The sequence below is a fragment of the Heteronotia binoei genome, chromosome 6, assembly GCF_032191835.1.
Source record: "Heteronotia binoei isolate CCM8104 ecotype False Entrance Well chromosome 6, APGP_CSIRO_Hbin_v1, whole genome shotgun sequence".
Classification (NCBI taxonomy): domain Eukaryota; kingdom Metazoa; phylum Chordata; class Lepidosauria; order Squamata; family Gekkonidae; genus Heteronotia; species Heteronotia binoei.
Genome location: NC_083228.1, coordinates 68,100,702 through 68,117,639, shown reverse-complemented (window position 1 = coordinate 68,117,639; position 16,938 = coordinate 68,100,702). Strand labels below are relative to the sequence as shown.

The window sequence follows — 16,938 nt, the reverse complement described above, 5'->3', positions numbered from 1 at the left end:
TGTTGCAACCCTAAAAGTGAGCAATTCCCATTGTTTTCTGAAGTGTAAAGATGTTGCAATCAATGACACCAAGCAAACACACACAAACACAGATTGCTGCAATTGGTCATTTGAGCTCCAGTTTTGCTTATTTTACTGGTAGTCCAGAGTCCTGGGCAGAGAGAGGTCTTTTGCAATACCTGCTCCTTCAACTGGAGATGCCAGTTGTTAAACCTGAAACTTTCTGTATGCAGAGCATCTGTTCTAGCACAGAGTCACTGCATCACACTTGTAATCCTATTTCTGAATGACTGTAAAATGCTTATACCTATAATCTGTCTTGAATCCCACTGAGAAAGGTGGACTAGAAGTGAAATAAATAAATAATTCCACCCACCCTACCCTGACAGTAAGGCCATGATGATTCTTGCATGGAAGTGAGTCACACTTTAAGACGGAGGAAAGCAAAAGAGTACAATCAGATTGTTCCATTCCTGCAATCCCATACAGGTCCTCATTTTTTTCCTGATTCCACATCCTTTACTTTCTTCCATAGAGGTTAATGGAAATGAATTGCAGTGTGCCCCCCCTCCATAACCATGACTGATTTACTTTGTAATCACCACCTCTGTACTTGAGGATGCTACGGATTTCTGTGCCCACTTGTCACTAATGGTGTAGCTCAGCCTGATGAGTTCTCTTATTGCAAAATAAAGTCTCCTTAATGGTATTTTGTAGATGTTTGTTTTCACATTCTGAATCTGCCTGATGAAAACGAGAGAAGATCCTACTTTGGAAAGCGACAGGTTTAATACCAATGTAAACAAATATCGGCATTACTATTCCAGAAGTTATCATTCATGTCTGCTTGAAAAGCATGAATGTGTTACCACCACCAGGGATAGTGAAAATAATGTCTCAGAACAAAAACAGGACATGATGTGACAAGAAAGTCACTCCTAAGCTAGAGGACTGCAGGAACATTTTGTATGTCTGATCGATGACCCTGAACCTTAACACATATTTGTTTGACTCATATAAAAAGACTTGTTTCAGGAGGATTTCATTCTTCATTGCACATGCAAAGTCAAGTAGCCTGGAGCAATACTTAGGATTCACAATCAGCTCCATAATATAGGTCACACAATTGGCTACCTGGAATGCAAAGGCTCACCTCCCTTCAAGGAGAACTTCTGCACACATTCTACTCTCTTTGCTTATGAAGCACCAGGTAGGAATGTACACATTATTTTTCATTTTGTTTTCAGCAGAGCTTTTTCATTATTAAATGTGCCTGCTATAATGTCTATTTTTTATTCCCATTGATTTTAATGGGAAGCACATTTCTGGTTATAATTTCCCCCCAACAATTGGAATGAGATTCTCAAGGACTGCATATATTGTGCCTGAGATCCTTACTGCCAAATATCAGGCACATTGTTCCAGTTTATGACCTTCAAAGACCTTCATGGCCTAGGATGTGTATAGCCAAAGGTCTATCTTCTCCCACATGTCCTTGGGCATTGCCTACAGACTATCACCTACTACTGTCGGCTTCCCACTTCAGGTGGCCCACCTGGCATCAACCAGAGCCCATGCCTTTTCCACTGAAGCTCCTACTTTGTGGGACAAGTGCCCTGAGGTTGTGAGGGGAGCACCATCATTGGAAATCTTCAAGAGGTGCTCCAATGACATTTTATTTGCCAGGGCTTTTAATGGAGTAGCGTCTGTACAGAGGAAGCCTCTGGATTTTTATTCTATTAAATTGTAATGGTTTTACTTCAGTCACGAGGGATATAAGTACTTTAATAAATGAGCATCCGGGATTGAGGTCCTTGGGGGAAATGGCCCTCGATTGAAGTCCTCTTAGGGTGGGTTTTTGCATGACTGATAGAAACGTTGCTCTGCATTCCATTCTAGGCATGACTCATTGCCATTTGATATTAATTTAATTCAAGTTCCTTCTATCAATCCTAGGCCCACACTGAAGTGTACAGGTGTACAACAGGCCATGTCAAAAATAAGGATCTCCAAGGGGTGAAGGTCTCAAGAGCATCACCTCCACCCTGAAGTCACAGATATACACATGAAGCTGCCTTATACTGAGTGAGACCTACCAACGTCAGTATTGTCTGCTATGACTGGCTCCAAGGTCTCACAGAGGTTTCACATCCCCTATGGCCTGATCCTTGTAACTGGAGATTCCAGGGAACATTTCTGAGACCTCCTGTGTGCAAAGCAGATGCTCTACCATTGAGCCACCACCCCTCCCCCTAGTGTAGTGTTCTGTTTCTAACAGTATTCAGCCAGATATTTCTGGTGGAAATTCTCCAGCTGAGTAAAAGGGCAAAGAAAGGGATGAAGTGAAAAAAATAGGCAGAAACTCAAACAAATGCTTTCGCTCAGCAAATTCCACAATCCAAACAGGATCATTTCAAGTGGGGATGAATAAAGGAAGAGGCTGCTAGACAGCTAGCAGCAACTATAGAAGAGCTTGCTGAGTTTGTTTCTTCTTTGCTGCCGGTATTTATGGCCTGGGCATGCCCAGAGGTGTGAGCTGAAGGTTCTTGTTCTGTGGCTCTTAATCTGATGGTGGTAACCTAGAGCTGGACAAAAAGGGGAGCTGCTCTGTGCAGCCTATTCTTCCTCTTCTGCCTTTTGCTTCTTTTCATCTTCTTTTGCTTTGGGGTTCCCACAGGGAACAAAACTGAAATTTAAATATTTTTTACTAAATTCTGGAGGAAATGGATTGGCCGGCCTTGCAAGACATGTACTCAGCTCACCAAAACATATTAACTCCCACTACAACTATTTTAGAAAGACCTCTACCACTGTTTCAAAGATTATTCTTCCTGTCTTCATAAAAATCTTTGTGAACATATAGTTTTATTCAAATTAGTTACAGAGCTCTCTCAGCCTGGGTGTTTTTTCATTCTGCCCAGGCCCAACTGAGTAGAAACAGAAAGTGGGTGTTACTTTTCTAATTCTCAGCTCCTCCCAGGAACTACAGCACAATTCAATTTTCTCCTACAGTGCTATTGCAACCACTATCACCATGTTCCTTTATATTCTAGGATTATTCTTTGCTACAGGTATTTGATGTACAGAATATTGGTGAGAAATAATGGATATTTCAATTTTTTAAAACTGCTGCTTGCAGCTTTACTGGTGAAGAGATCCTTGTTGTTCAGAGGGTCCTTTGTTTATGAATGTTGCTTCCTTTCAACAACTACGTCAAGATCTCAAACCCAAGGATCCTCATTTAGATTTAAAATTCTACAAACAGCCAAGTCCTCCTTTCCTTCTCTGCCACATCCAGCCACTTTTCAAAGTGCATTGCAGCAAACCATGCATGCCCCAGAATGCTATTGGATCCCAGAAACCAATCAGTATATTTTCTAGCTAGCGTTCTGAAGCATGGCATAGTGGTCAGAATCACAGAGTTGGAAGGGATCTCCAGGGTCATCTAGTCCAACCCCCGGCACAATGCAGGAAACACACAAATACCTCCCCCTAAATTCACAGGATCTTCATTGCTGTCAGATGGCCACCTAGCCTCTGTTTAAAAACCTCCAAGGAAGGAGAACCCACCACCTCCCAAGGAAGCCTGTTCCACTGAAGAATCGCTCTGTCAGGAAGTTCTTCCTAATGTTGAGCCGAAAACTCTTGATTTAATTTCAACCCATTGGTTCTGATCCTACCTTCTGGGACCACAGAAAACAATTCTACACCATCCGCTATATGACAGCCCTTCAAGTACTTGAAGATGGTGATCATATCACCTCTCGGCCGCCTCCTCTCCAGGCTAAACATCCCCAGCTCCTTCAACCTTTCCTCATAGGACTTGAACTCCAGACCCCTCACCATCTTCATCGCCCTCCTCTGGACCCATTCCAGCTTGTCTATATCCTTCTTAAAATGTGGTGCCCAAAACTGAACACAATACTCCAGGTGAGGTCTTACCAGAGCAGTGTAAAGCGATACCATCACTTCACGTGATCTGGACTCTATACTTCTGTTGATACAGAGTTTCAGAGTAGGACCGGGAGACTCCAGGTTTGAATCCATCCTCTGTCACAGAACTTTGCTGAATGACCTTAGGCCAGTCCCACATGCTCAGCCTAACCTACCTCATGGGACTGCTGTGAGAATAAAAGGAGAAGAGAATGATGTAAGGCGCTTTGGGGCTCCATTGGGAGATCAGTGGAGTATAAATGAAACAAATTAAAATAAGTGATTTGTACCTGGCAGCTGCAGCTCTTCTATGAATTCCTTCCCTGCATAAAAGGAGGAAGCCAGTTCTCCCTTGCCCATGGTGGGGGATCCCTTCATCATTCCTAGAAAACTGAGAGGACTGTTTTCACATTAGCTGGATGTCAGAAGAAAGGCCCACTCTCTCTTCGTACAAAGGACGTGTAGATGTGCCCTGGAGTACCTTTGAAGACTCCAGCATCCCTAAACCCCAGCTTGAGAAACACTGTATTACACAACTGTTGATTTGTTATCCCTGGGCAGTTTTCAGAGTTAATATTATTCTATCTAGGGAAAGGCTGAGGTCAGCAGCAAAATTTTCACTTACCTAGACAAAACAGCTTTAGCCAGCTCTGCTTGGGTTTTTCTAAGCTGGAAAAGATGACACTAATCCAACTGTAGTACTATTACTTCCTAAAATGGCAAAATAATTAGAAATCATATGGTCTGATTCAGGGATAGCAGTAGTACTTCTAGCACTCTTTATGCGCACACTGAATTGATTATTAGCAGAAAGAAATGGGGTGCAGGGTTGAATTCTTTATTCCAAAATGGACAAAGGCACAGTTCAACAGTAGACAGCTATGTACAAACCTTATTATGAAGAAGCTAAAGTCCATTTTCTGCCTTGGGGACCCTATTTGGGTGGACAGGCCAACTTGAAATGTTTTAAATAAACTGATGGATGTTGACAGGAACCTCTTTTCTGTCCCCCTCCAAGCTTGCACATTAATTAGGGGTCATTATATACAATACATATGTATAGCTCTGCTGTTCCATGCTGGGTAAGACGCTAAAGTTACAGCTGTGCATTCAGTGATTTTACTTCTCACAAGAAATAAGCTGCTATACAACACAATGTGTAATAAACACATTAATGAGCTCTTGCCCCCAGACCCCTCTAACTTTACAGCCAAACTGTATAGAAACCTATGATTTACTCCAATCACAACTCATCACAGATGATGAAGGGTTAAGTAAAGTAGTAAAGAAGTGTAATGTTTATTGGCACTTGTATCTCCTGTTTATTTACTGTAGGCAAAGCAAAGACACAGCTTTAGCTGTTTAAAAGGTTCACTCATTCAAAGCCACTTCCTTTCCTGACACCTGAATACACATTTTAGGAAATCCACAGCCTTGACAGTTTAAAGCACACTTGGGAAGGGGGGGGGGGTTGTTCCAAAAGGTATTATGAGATTAGGTACACTCCATACAATACAAATATTAATGACTGGTGCACAGAGATCCAGGAAGTGATCTACACATTTTGTTGGTCCATGCTGGTCTACATATGCAGGCATGTCACTCTGTGGACAATCACGCAGCATCATATAACTGAACTTTTCAAGTGCATTCACGGAGAGTCGCCATGAGTTGAGATTATATGAAACTGATAATGGAAGTTCTTTTATGGAATACTGCAGTCACTCTTCAGAACTCACATGTGTGAACTTGCCCCTTGCTCTATTTTTATTAAAAAGATGGGAATACAATAAAGTTAGGCTTTTCACCTTTTCACACATTGTTATTGTGATGGTTATCAGAAATCCTGGAGCTAATACAAATGGATAATAATGTTCTCCTTATTCTGTGCAAAGTAGTACAGATAACAAAATTATCTCAAAGTGTGTTCTCATCCCCCAAGCAGTTTTGTCAACTTCAGGGGCTTGAAGATAGCATGGAAAATGAAACCCAGCAGATATGAATCCAGTCCAAGTTTTGTGCTGTATGTCACTGACCTATTCTTTCTATAAAGACGTAGGTTTCATAGCTCTGATTTTATTTCTGTTCAATACCAAGAAAAAGGAATATGAGAGATGAAAAGCCTCCAGAAAACAAGTCCCTTTTGCACATGCATGGCCTGCTCTCTCCAATCTGTCCTGATCATTATGAAAGCAGCATATTTTTCGTCCTAGCCCAAGGCATGGTGGCACCGCCCATATCACTGTAAATCTGAACTATTTCCATGTTCTCAATTTTTAAAAAGAATTTCTTTTTGAAAAGAAAAAGATCACTGCTGTTAGTGAGTTTTGGAGATTGGTTCTGTTTCCCTAATGAGCCACTGGAGAGCTTCATGTCGTCCTTGTCGTTCGAGTTCCGCCCCAATCACCTCTCTGCATTTTTTGTGGTAGTCATTCACCCAGTTGCACTAGAAGAGGGGGGGAAAGGAATATGTTTACCAGGAAAGGATGCAGGATAATACATCTTGATCTCTAGCCATCATGAATGCCATTTAAGAGGAAAGGGGCATTTGGCATCTTGTAATGGCCTTCTGTAAAGACGTTGATAGCTGTCAACTGTGGATGCTCAAGAGGAAGCAGATTCCACTGTTCTTGGGCATGACTGTCTGTTGGCCATCAGCCTTTTGCCTAACAGGGTTACCAGACAAGAACAGTGTTCAATCAAAAACTAAACACTATCTGGCCACAGTTTAACATATCTTTAGCTACAGATTCATCGCCTCTCTGAAAAATGGTCTGTGAACAAATCAAGAGCTATTACTTAAACATATATATATATATATATATGACATTCCTTAGCACTATACAGGTATGTAGAGTATGTTTTCAACTGCACAAAATTTCTCTGGTATTCCCTGGTTCTGAATCAGGGAGCAGCTACAGAGTTGTCCTTTATATTTTAAATGAGATGCCAGGAACTTATGAATCCATCACTAAATAAGAGCTTAGCAAAAAATATTCCAAACAAGCACGGTTCCTTAAAATGTTTATGAATTTAAAAATGTTCCCATCTCACATCCCACCTCCAATTCCTATTTGAACAACCTTCCTGCCAAGGGTTTTTTTAACAGATAAAGGCATGGCATTAAAAAAAATACTTGGACATGTATCATCATTCTGACCTGCTCTGCATGAAAGTGAGTGGGGAGGAAAAAATGTGCATTATAGATCTGAAAACCTTTATTCACTCAAGACTCACTACCACAAAGTACATTGAAAATCATCTCATTTACCTCTTTAGGGGTCAGCAAATGAGTGTGTATCATTTTGGTCTGGATCGGAACCAGGGTCAAAGGTTCAAAAGTCAAACTGCCTCTGTTGCTGAAGTTGTACTGTGGAGAAGAAGCATCCTGATCAGTGGGAAAAGTGAACTTCCCTCTACATATTCCACAGAGAGGGTGTATTCACCAAGGAAATCAGATAGGTAATCAGACCCTCACTGTAGTCATTCCCTGTAAGTCAACAGAAAGTAGAACTGTTCTTTGCACATAGAACAGAACTGCTTTCCCCACTATTGGTAAGCTTCTGAGCTGCTTAAATCCATGTGATGGAAGACAGATTAGAGATTTTATGACATGCCAGAATCCAAGCAATATTACACCAAATGTAAGAGCATATTTTCAGTCAGCTTTTCAGTTTTTGCTCACTTCATGGATAACATTTTCACAATGAGGTAAGCCTATGTGAAGATGCCTTACTATGTCATATTTTGCAGCAGCCATTCTCCAGGAGAGAACGATGAACATGAAAATGTTGTTTCATGCCAATAAAGGTCTGAACTGAACTGAAAATGTTGTAAAAAGAATGCCTTAAAGGGCACCATTCACATGATGGAAAGAGAACAAGCAGCAGGGAAGCTTCAGCATACATATTAAAGAGGAGGACACAAGGCCCTCTTCAAAGCAAAACAAGCATTTTGAACCAATCTGAAGCTGGGAAGCCCATCTCCCAGACAAGGATTTCAAAGCACACCTACAGCAGGAGTATAATTTTTAAAAATAAGAAACAAAATACCTGATAGTCCTTATAATATGTTGCATCATGGAAATTCTGTTTAGATGCAAGTGAACTACCCTGCACACTATTAAGAACTCTCTTATTTCCATGGAGTAAGTAAAACAACCCACTTGTCCTAAATGAGGAAATGTCGGGTTTCCAAGGCCAGAAAGCCTCCTAAAGGTTGTAGATAAGAAGTCTGCATTTCTGCCATTCTTCTGCTTTTTATGAACTATTTGAAACGCATGGCAGTCATAGGCACAGCAAGGTGACACTGCTCTTCTGTGCAGGAACCACTCACCTTTGTTTTGGCAGGAACAACAAGAACCACATTTTCTATTCGGATGCCAAAAGAACCATCCTCATAATATCCAGGTTCTGTAGAGACAGAAAGTCATTAGGAAACACTTCCAGAGATACTTGGCATAATAAAGGCTAACTCTTCTGCTTAGCAGCCTGAAAACTCTGTGGAGTTCAAAAAGATAAGGAAACTTCTAGTGCCATCCTAAGGGAGTGTTACACATCATTGACTTCAATGGCCTTAGAAGAGTGCATGCAACTCTTCTTAGGCTGGCACTGTTCATATTTTAGTCTAATTCACATACTGCTTTCATAGAGGAACATGGGAAGAATTTGAAATTATGGTTTAGCCACAAATTCAGCAGCTTAAAGGAGATCTGGTATGAAAGTCCCAATATTAATAAGGGGGCTTACTTAATTTATATCTCACTTTTCTCTCCAATGGGGAGACAATGTGGCTTACAACATTCTGCTTCACTTCACAGTATCCTCATGACAACCCTGTGTTATGTTAGACTGAGAGTATGTGATTGGCCCAAGGTCACTCAGCAAGCTTCCATTTCAAAGTAGGAATTGAAACCTGGGTCTCCCAGCTCCTAGTCCCACACTTTAACCACTGCACTACCCTAGCTTTCAATGTTGTTAAATGCTGCCATAAGAGTACTGGCAGATAGCAAGTGTTAAAGGCACTATTTTAATAGCAGGAAGGGCAGAACTAAAATCACACAGTGGACAAGAAGATGCTGATGATATTGGATTTATATCCCATCCTATACTCTGAATCTCAGAGCAGATACAATCTCCTTTACCTCCCCCCACCACCAACAGACACCTGTGAGGTAGGTGGGGCTGAGAGAGCTCTTACAGCAACTGCCCTTCCAAGGACAACTCCTATGAGAGCTATTTATTTTTATTTTATTCATTCGATTTATATCCCGCCCTCCCCACCAAGGCGGGCTCAGGGCGGCTCACAACATAAAATTCAACAATCGGCTTAATAAATAGTAAAATACATTAAATAATTTACAAAAATTAAAACAGTAAAACAGAGAAACAGTCAATCAGTTTGGTGCTATTCTTACAACCTTCCTTCACAGTTTTTAAATCCCAATCAGTTAAATGCCAGCCGGAAGAGGACCGTCTTACAGGCCTTGCAGAACTATGGCTGACCCAAGGCAATTCCAGGAGCTGCAAGTGGAGGAGTGGGGAATCAAACTGGGTTCTTCCAGATAAGAGTCCGCACACTTAACCACTACACCAAACTGGCATGCATGCTCCACTCCCAAACCAACAATATGGGGTTCTCTTACAGGCTTCTTGAATATTCAGAATAATGTACATGAAGTGGTTTGAACCTCTGTAAGTCTTAAATCAATATTAGAGATTAAATTTAATAGAAACTTGCAGCACCATTAGGATTCTTTTTCTCACTAAAACAAGCCAAGGAGCTAAGAGGATTACAATGTCTGACATTTGAACGCCAGAAGAGTCAAGAGACAGAAGACTATGGCCCAAATGGTCTTGACACTAGTTCACTTATCTTATTAATACAACTTCCCTTGTCCAACCAGAATCCAGTCAACAGGAATAAATACCATCAGACACAATCATCCCAGCTTCCAGAGGTTCATCAGCAAAGGTCTTGTAGCTAATACCACATGGGCCCTCATGAACATTTAGGAATGCACCAACTCCATGTCCTGTGCCATGCAGATAATCCAAGCCTTGATCCCACAGCGCAGACCGGGCAAAGGAGTCCAGGAGGTGACCTACAAGTTACAGAAAGAAGACGTGCAATATATATTAGTAGTCTTGTTAGCTTATTGCACCACATCAAAACTGTGAAATAATGAAAAAGAGACCATCCATGAAATCCTATACAGTTACACCCTTCTAAATTTACATAACACTTCTTAGGATTTGTGCTTTGCTTTATGCTTGTTTTGTTACAGGTTATATAAGGGACAACAGAAATCCTGGCAGATTAAAACTGTTCATTACTATCCCAAAGTCCCTCTTTCATATACACAAACATAGGTACATTGTTCCTACGTTATGGAACACTGGGTTTTAGATGGTATTCTTAAGAGTTTCTTATTCACATTATTGGGCTAGTACAGCCAAGTAGCCATAACTCCTTCCCTCTGGCTCTTTTTCTTCTTCCATCAACTGTCCACAGATGATCCTAGAACACATTCCTGTGATGTGAGGAAGTTTTCTTTGCTCCTTCTTGGTGTGAGACTAGTAGAAGAAACTTATCATACCCTTTGCAAAGAAGAGCAATGACTTGCAGAATAGTCAGAGCCAACACCCAAAGGCTTCTGCCCAACTGTGACTGCCAGAAGACTAGGAGATAAGTGCAGAGATGAGGCTGTGAAAGCATTACTTCTAGACAATCATCTCATATGAGGAGGAGGAACCAACCTTTGGTTCCATTGGGGAATATGGCTGCACTGACAGCAATGTGACCCTTCAACACATACGTGAAACATTCCTACAAGGAAAACAGAACATTGTTATTAAAACAGAGTAGAGATGAGCACTGATAACATGCAGCAGGATTTGGACTCCACCGCAAAACACATTTAACATTCGCGTCATTTATTTAAATATTTATGTCCTGCCCTGTCTCCTTAGGCATTAGTCATCTTCTATCTTCTTCATCTTCTATCCTGTCTATTAAACTGATACTGAATTCTGGGCTACTGAAATCCACCAGATTATTTGGAATTGCAGCCTGTTTTGATGGTGCAGGCAAGCAGTGTATCAGCCCATCTCCCTGAGGGAAGAAAAAAAATAATAAAGAGCAACTTACAGAAAGGTCTGAGGCTTGTGCATTTAGCCTACAACTGAAAAGGGCATAAAATGGAAACTCTAACAGAAAAGAGAGCCTAGTGAAAAAGGCCTCTTTCTTTTTAAAAGCTGATTTTTCCTCTAGTCAAAAACAGAGGATGAGAGGGACCATTAAAAAAAGTTATTTCAAGCTGCATTTTCAGAACAGAATTTCAGACAACTTCAGACTGAATTTATCATCAAAGGAATATTTTAAACTAAAAATCTGATGCCTGTTTCTTTTAGAAGATATTCTAGTCTAGGCAGACCAAAATTTAGAGGGGAATAACTACAGAGCTATTTTGCCAGAAATAACAGGAATGAATCACTCTATGAAGTCTGCAAGACATTACAATAAGGAACAGTCCTGTCAGACATCATGCGATCACAGACTTGCTGATTCTTCTACAGCATAACCACACTAGTCAGATGCAAGCACAGCCACTGAAACCAGAAGGCTGCCAACATGCATTTCCAACTACCCCATGAAGAAGTCAAAGGCCAAGCTTGGAAAACGCAGCTGCAACAGGATGAAATGGTGAAAAGGAATCCTGGGGAGCAGCTGAGTTGGCTGAGCCAGACTGCTGTTTCAACAGAGCCTTAGAGATAGCTGCTGTTCTAACACTTCCCTCCTCCTCCAAGGAGCTGCAGACACCTCATGAGGCTGGCATCCATAATAATTAGGCAGATTACGAGAGGAAACTGAAGGAGCCTTGGTTCATCAGTGAGACACACTTCTCATGACAAATTCGGCCAGGAATGGGGATTAATTGCATTAGTGTGTGGCAGCAAAAATAAAAATGGGGGTCTCTGTGCATCTTTGAAGACTAACAGATTTAATGACATGGATAGTACACCTCATTGGATGCATAGGGAGAAAGATCAGTAGAAAGATGTCACACACAGAGATAAAGAAAAAAAATTAAGTGAAATCAAAACGCCATTGTGGCGGAACCGGCCCGATTCTGCCTTCAGACCCGGTCCCGTCAGCTCCCTATGGAGTCGCCAACTCCTGGAGGGAGCTATTTCTCCTCCTGCCCCTTGGGCTCGCTGCCACCACCTGCTCAGTCCCGGGGTTCAGATTGAGAGGAACAGGACTCCCAATCCCCCTCTCCAGCTATGAGGCTAGGCCTCCAGGTCCTCTGCCACCCTGCACTTGGGTTTCACAGAGACCTCAGCGCTTCTTTGGGGCACCCCTGGAGGACTGGCACCTTATCCAACTTCATGCCTTCCCCCTTCCTCGGGGCCCCCTTCTCAAAAACAGCGTGGTCTAAAGCGGTATGGGGATCTAGGTGGTACAGAGATTGACTGCCAGCATTTAAACAGTAAAAATATATTTATTTAAAAAGAGAAAAAGATAGGAAAACAAAAACAGTTGCATTTACAAAATTAGCACAGCACAGCACAGCTCAGCAAACAGCATAACAAAGAAAAGTTGATTATAAACGCATCCGGTTGGCCCTGATCTAGACATGCCCTGCCCTTTTTGAATGACTTACTTTGTCTTACTGCCTGGAGGCCTCATTTTCCTGAGCAGGCCTCCCCCACAGGCAGGAGCCTCCATTGCTCACCACATGCTCGCTCGAGCCCCAGTTCAAATCTGGCTTCTCTTCCTGCCTAACACATGCAAGGAACAACAGCACTTCCTGCCTCTCTAGAAGATTTTCCCCCTAGCGTTGTTGGTTTGGCTCTGGAAGGGAGGGGGGGAGTGAGGGGAAGGCTACAAATCCGGCTGAGGGATTTACTGACCCCTGCCAAAAATGGCGTTTCTCCACACGTCCCCCTCCTTAAATTCTGAGCCGGAGGGGTTGCCTCCTACAGAGGTGACCCCGTAGCAGAATCCAATCAAACAAGGAGAAACCCATTAACCAAAATATTACACAAACATCCAGGTATTTCTCCAATAATACACAAAGTCCCACAACCTAGGTGTCCATGTCCTTTCTGGACAAAACGTTGCATTGCTGCATGCAGAAGGAATGTCCAGTCTTTAAGATGTACTCCTCCATCTCCCAGGACCACCTCTGGAGTTTGGTGCTCTCCCTCCGTTGCTGCTGTTGCTGGGGTGAGTGGTCCATCAAAGGCGGAAATTCCTGGCCCCACATATGAGGTTGGAAACTGCCCAGTTCCCACACAGTTGCCTCTTCTTTATCCCTCATTGGTGGAATGTTCCCTCTGTCCACTCTGTCCTCCCAGAAAACTACCTCTGGTGCTGCAAACAATTGCTGTCCCAGCTTCTTTTTGTCTCCTTCCTTCCTACCTATAGGCAACATCATGGACCTCGCAGAGAATGGCTGTGGTATATTCACCTGCACCACGTTAACTGCCTTTCCCATTTTCTCCATAGCCCCCACACCGGTAGCATCGTCTAGATCATCCACAATCACATGGGGTCCCTCCCATTCCACTTTCCATTCACCAGTATGAAGTGGCAGGACATCCATCACCCTAGCCCCTGTCTCAACTTCTGAGAACTCCACTTTCTGGTCCCTTGCCACCTCACACAGTGGATCCAGCCTAGGGTCACTTTGAACCTCAGACAGGAACATTTCTGGCTCCCCCAGACTTCCTATCATCTGTTCCTTCAAGCCACCCCTAGTCCCACTGTTTATAGAACACTCAGCCAAAGTTTGATCTGGGTTCTCCGCCCCCTCAGTTGCTTTTTCAGTGTCAGCCAACTGAGCTCCTCCCTGCCTGGAAGGCTCCACAGCATCCTGCTGCCCTTGCGGAAATTGACACCCCTCTTCCCATTGGGCACACCCTCCTGCAGGGCTTGAGACAGGCTGGTCCTCCCCCTCCCTGGTTGGTGGTGAGGTGGCTTCCCTAAAGTTGCCTTCCTCCCCCCACCTTCCCCTGAGGGTTTGGCTTGGGTTCTCAGTCCCCTCGGTTGGTGTTTCAGCACTACCCAGCTGACCCCCTTCCTGCCTGGAAGGTCCCACAGCTTCCCAGGACTCCTGTCTGCCTCTCTTCAAGACGACCTGTTTTGAGAGCGTCTCGGACGATCCCACTTCCTGATCCACAGCTACTTGGTGAACCGGTTCCAACCTAAGGCCGCTCCGGACCCCCTCCTGGAACCGCTCCCGTTCCCCCAAGCCTTCAGCTATGTGCTCCTCTGAGCCCACATTAGCCTTGCTGCTCTCAGAACCTCCTGTGAAATCTCCACTCTCCACCTCGGTCTCTTCAGCTTGCACATCCTTTACGCTAGACAGGTTCCCTTCCTCGCTAGGAACATCCACAGCCTCTTGCTGCACTTGGGGAAAGCTACACCCCTCTTCCCCTTGGGAACACCCTCCTCCAGGGCTTGAGATAGGCTGGTCCTCCCCCTCCCTGGTTGGTGGTGAGGTGGCTTCCCTAAAGTTGCCTTCCTCCCCCCACCTTCCCCTGAGGGTTTGGCTGCTGGTTACAGCATTGATAGAGTACTGGCCAACCAACAAATCCCGGCCCAATAACACTGGAACTGTTTGTTCCTTCATTACCCCACATTCAGAATAGGATTTACCTTCTTGTGGAGCCAAACCCCCGAACTGCTTTCGGGAGTGGTCTGGCCCCAGTTTAAACCTTTTAAATACAGTGGCTTTATAGGCCGCAAAAGTTATCCCCCCATCTTCCACAGGCATGCTGTAATAGATGGCTGAAAGTTCTCCAGTCAGGTTGCTACAGAGGTAAGACATATAGTCCTCCTCTGCAATCCCCCACTGTTTGGCTGCCCTCTCAAAGTTGGAGAGGTATGTGGAGGGGTCTTCTCCCTCCTTGTACACTGCAAAGTCTTTGGGGGTGACTTTGATCGTTCCGCTTAGCTCAGCTTCCAGACGTAGCACCTCAAGCTCATGGCGACGTTGCTCTTCCTGCTCCCGTCGGTAGATTTCAGCTTTCTCTCTTTCTTCCTGTCTGCGGATCTCAGCTCGTCTCAGCTCCCTCTCTCTTTGTCTTTCCTCTCTCTCTCGTTCCTCCTGTCTGAGGATCTCAGCTTTCTCTCTTTCCTCCCGTCTGCGGATTTGGTACGCCTCGGTACGTATTCTTGCCAGTTCCAACTGTAGCTGCAAGATTACTTCTGACTGGGTGGGGGCCACTTTTGCAAGTGCCCCTGCATGCTGATGATACTCCAAAAGGAGGTCTTTCATATCTACTACAGTCATGTTGTCACACTCCAGCTTGTGCTTTGCACACTCTTCCTGGAGCTGTGGCTTTGTCATCTTCAGGATTTCCCGCATCTTAGCACGCTCCATCCTAACTAGCTAAACTTTCCCTACTCCAGTTGACCCGAAAATAAAACAAAACCGCTGTTGCTTCTTCTGGGTGCTTGCACGTATCAAAACCCAAAAATTTATTTATTATTTTATTTATTTATTTAATGAACTTATATCCCGCCCTTCTCACCGAAGTGTCTCAGGGCGGCTCACAACATAATGATTCATACAATTCCATTTAAAACATTTACAGATACAATAAAAGCATAGTTAATAAAACAAGATTAAATAAAGCCAGCGGTCTATAAGAGCATTTTGTTCCATCCAAAGATGTTCCATCCAAAGTATCAGTTAGGTGTTATAGGCCTGCCGGAAGAGGGCTGTCTTGCAGGCCCTGCGGAACTGCCCTAGGTCCCGCAGGGCCCGCACCTCCTCCGGCAGCTGGTTCCACCAGTAAGGTGCCGCTGTTGAGAAGGCCCGATCCCTGGTGGATTTTAGGCGGGCCTCCTTTGGCCCAGGGACTACCAGCAGATTTTGTGAGCCGGAACGTAGTACTCTCTGGGGAACGTGTGGGGAGAGACGGTCCCTCAGGTAGGCAGGTCCTAGGCCATACAGGGCTTTAAAGGTAATGACCAACACCTTGTACTGGACTCGGAATGTTACTGGCAGCCAGTGCAGATCCCGGAGCCCCGGCCGAATGTGCTCCCATCTTGGGAGCCCTAATAACAGCCGGGCAGCAGCGTTCTGCACCAACTGCAGTTTCCGGGTCCGGCACAAGGGTAGCCCCATGTAGAGGGCATTACAGTAGTCCAACCTCGAGGTGACCGTAGCATGAATCACTGTTGCTAGGTCGTCGCGCTCCAGGAAGGGGGCCAACTGTCTCGCCCGCCTAAGGTGAAAAAAAGCGGATTTGGCAGTGGCTGCTATCTGAGCCTCCATCGTCAGAGAAGGCTCCAATAGCACCCCCAGGCTCCTGACCCTGCCCGACGCTGTCAGCGGCGCGCCGTCAAAAACTGGCAGGGGGATTTCCCTTCCCGGGCCGCAGCGACCCAAGCAAAGGACCTCTGTCTTCGCTGGGTTCAGCTTCAGCCCGCTCAGCCTAAGCCACCTAGCCACTGCCTGTAACGCCCGGTCCAGATTTTCTGGGACGCAGGCGGGCCGGCCGTCCATAAGCAGATAGAGCTGGGTGTCATCCGCATATTGGTGACAACCCAGCCCATACCTTCGGGCAATCTGGGCAAGGGGGCGCATATAGATGTTAAATAACATCGGGGAAAGTACCGCCCCTTGAGGCACGCCGCAGTCAAGCGTGTGTCTCTGGGACAGTTCCTCCCCAATCGCCACCCTTTGTCCCCGACCATCAAGGAAAGAGGAAAGCCATTGCAAGGCCAGCCCCTGAATCCCAGCGTCGGCAAGGCGGCGCGCCAGAAGCCGATGGTCGACCGTATCGAACGCTGCCGATAGGTCCAACAACATCAGCACCGCCGAGCCGCCTTGATCCAGATGCCGCTGAAGGTCATCCACCAGGGCGACCAGCACCGTCTCCGTCCCATGGCCCGGGCGGAAGCCAGATTGGTAGGGGTCAAGGACAGAAGCATCCTCCAGGAAACTCTGTAGCTGCAACGCCACTGCCCTCTCAATAAGTTTGCCCA

The 16,938-nt window shown here is 44.7% G+C and overlaps 1 protein-coding gene across 1 annotated transcript in view; it reads right to left on the bottom strand.

Moving 5' to 3' along the window:
- Nucleotides 1-5,231: 5,231 nt before the first annotated feature.
- Nucleotides 5,232-16,938, bottom strand: part of XPNPEP1 (X-prolyl aminopeptidase 1) — a 62,106-nt gene continuing 50,399 nt past the window's right edge. The window contains exons 17-21 of the mRNA XM_060241699.1: nucleotides 10,692-10,761; nucleotides 9,863-10,036; nucleotides 8,269-8,345; nucleotides 7,205-7,303; nucleotides 5,232-6,379 (exon numbers count right to left, since the gene is read on the bottom strand). Coding sequence (XP_060097682.1) covers nucleotides 6,251-6,379; nucleotides 7,205-7,303; nucleotides 8,269-8,345; nucleotides 9,863-10,036; nucleotides 10,692-10,761 — 549 coding nt within the window. The 3' untranslated portion in view covers nucleotides 5,232-6,250. The remainder of the gene's footprint in view (nucleotides 6,380-7,204; nucleotides 7,304-8,268; nucleotides 8,346-9,862; nucleotides 10,037-10,691; nucleotides 10,762-16,938) is intronic.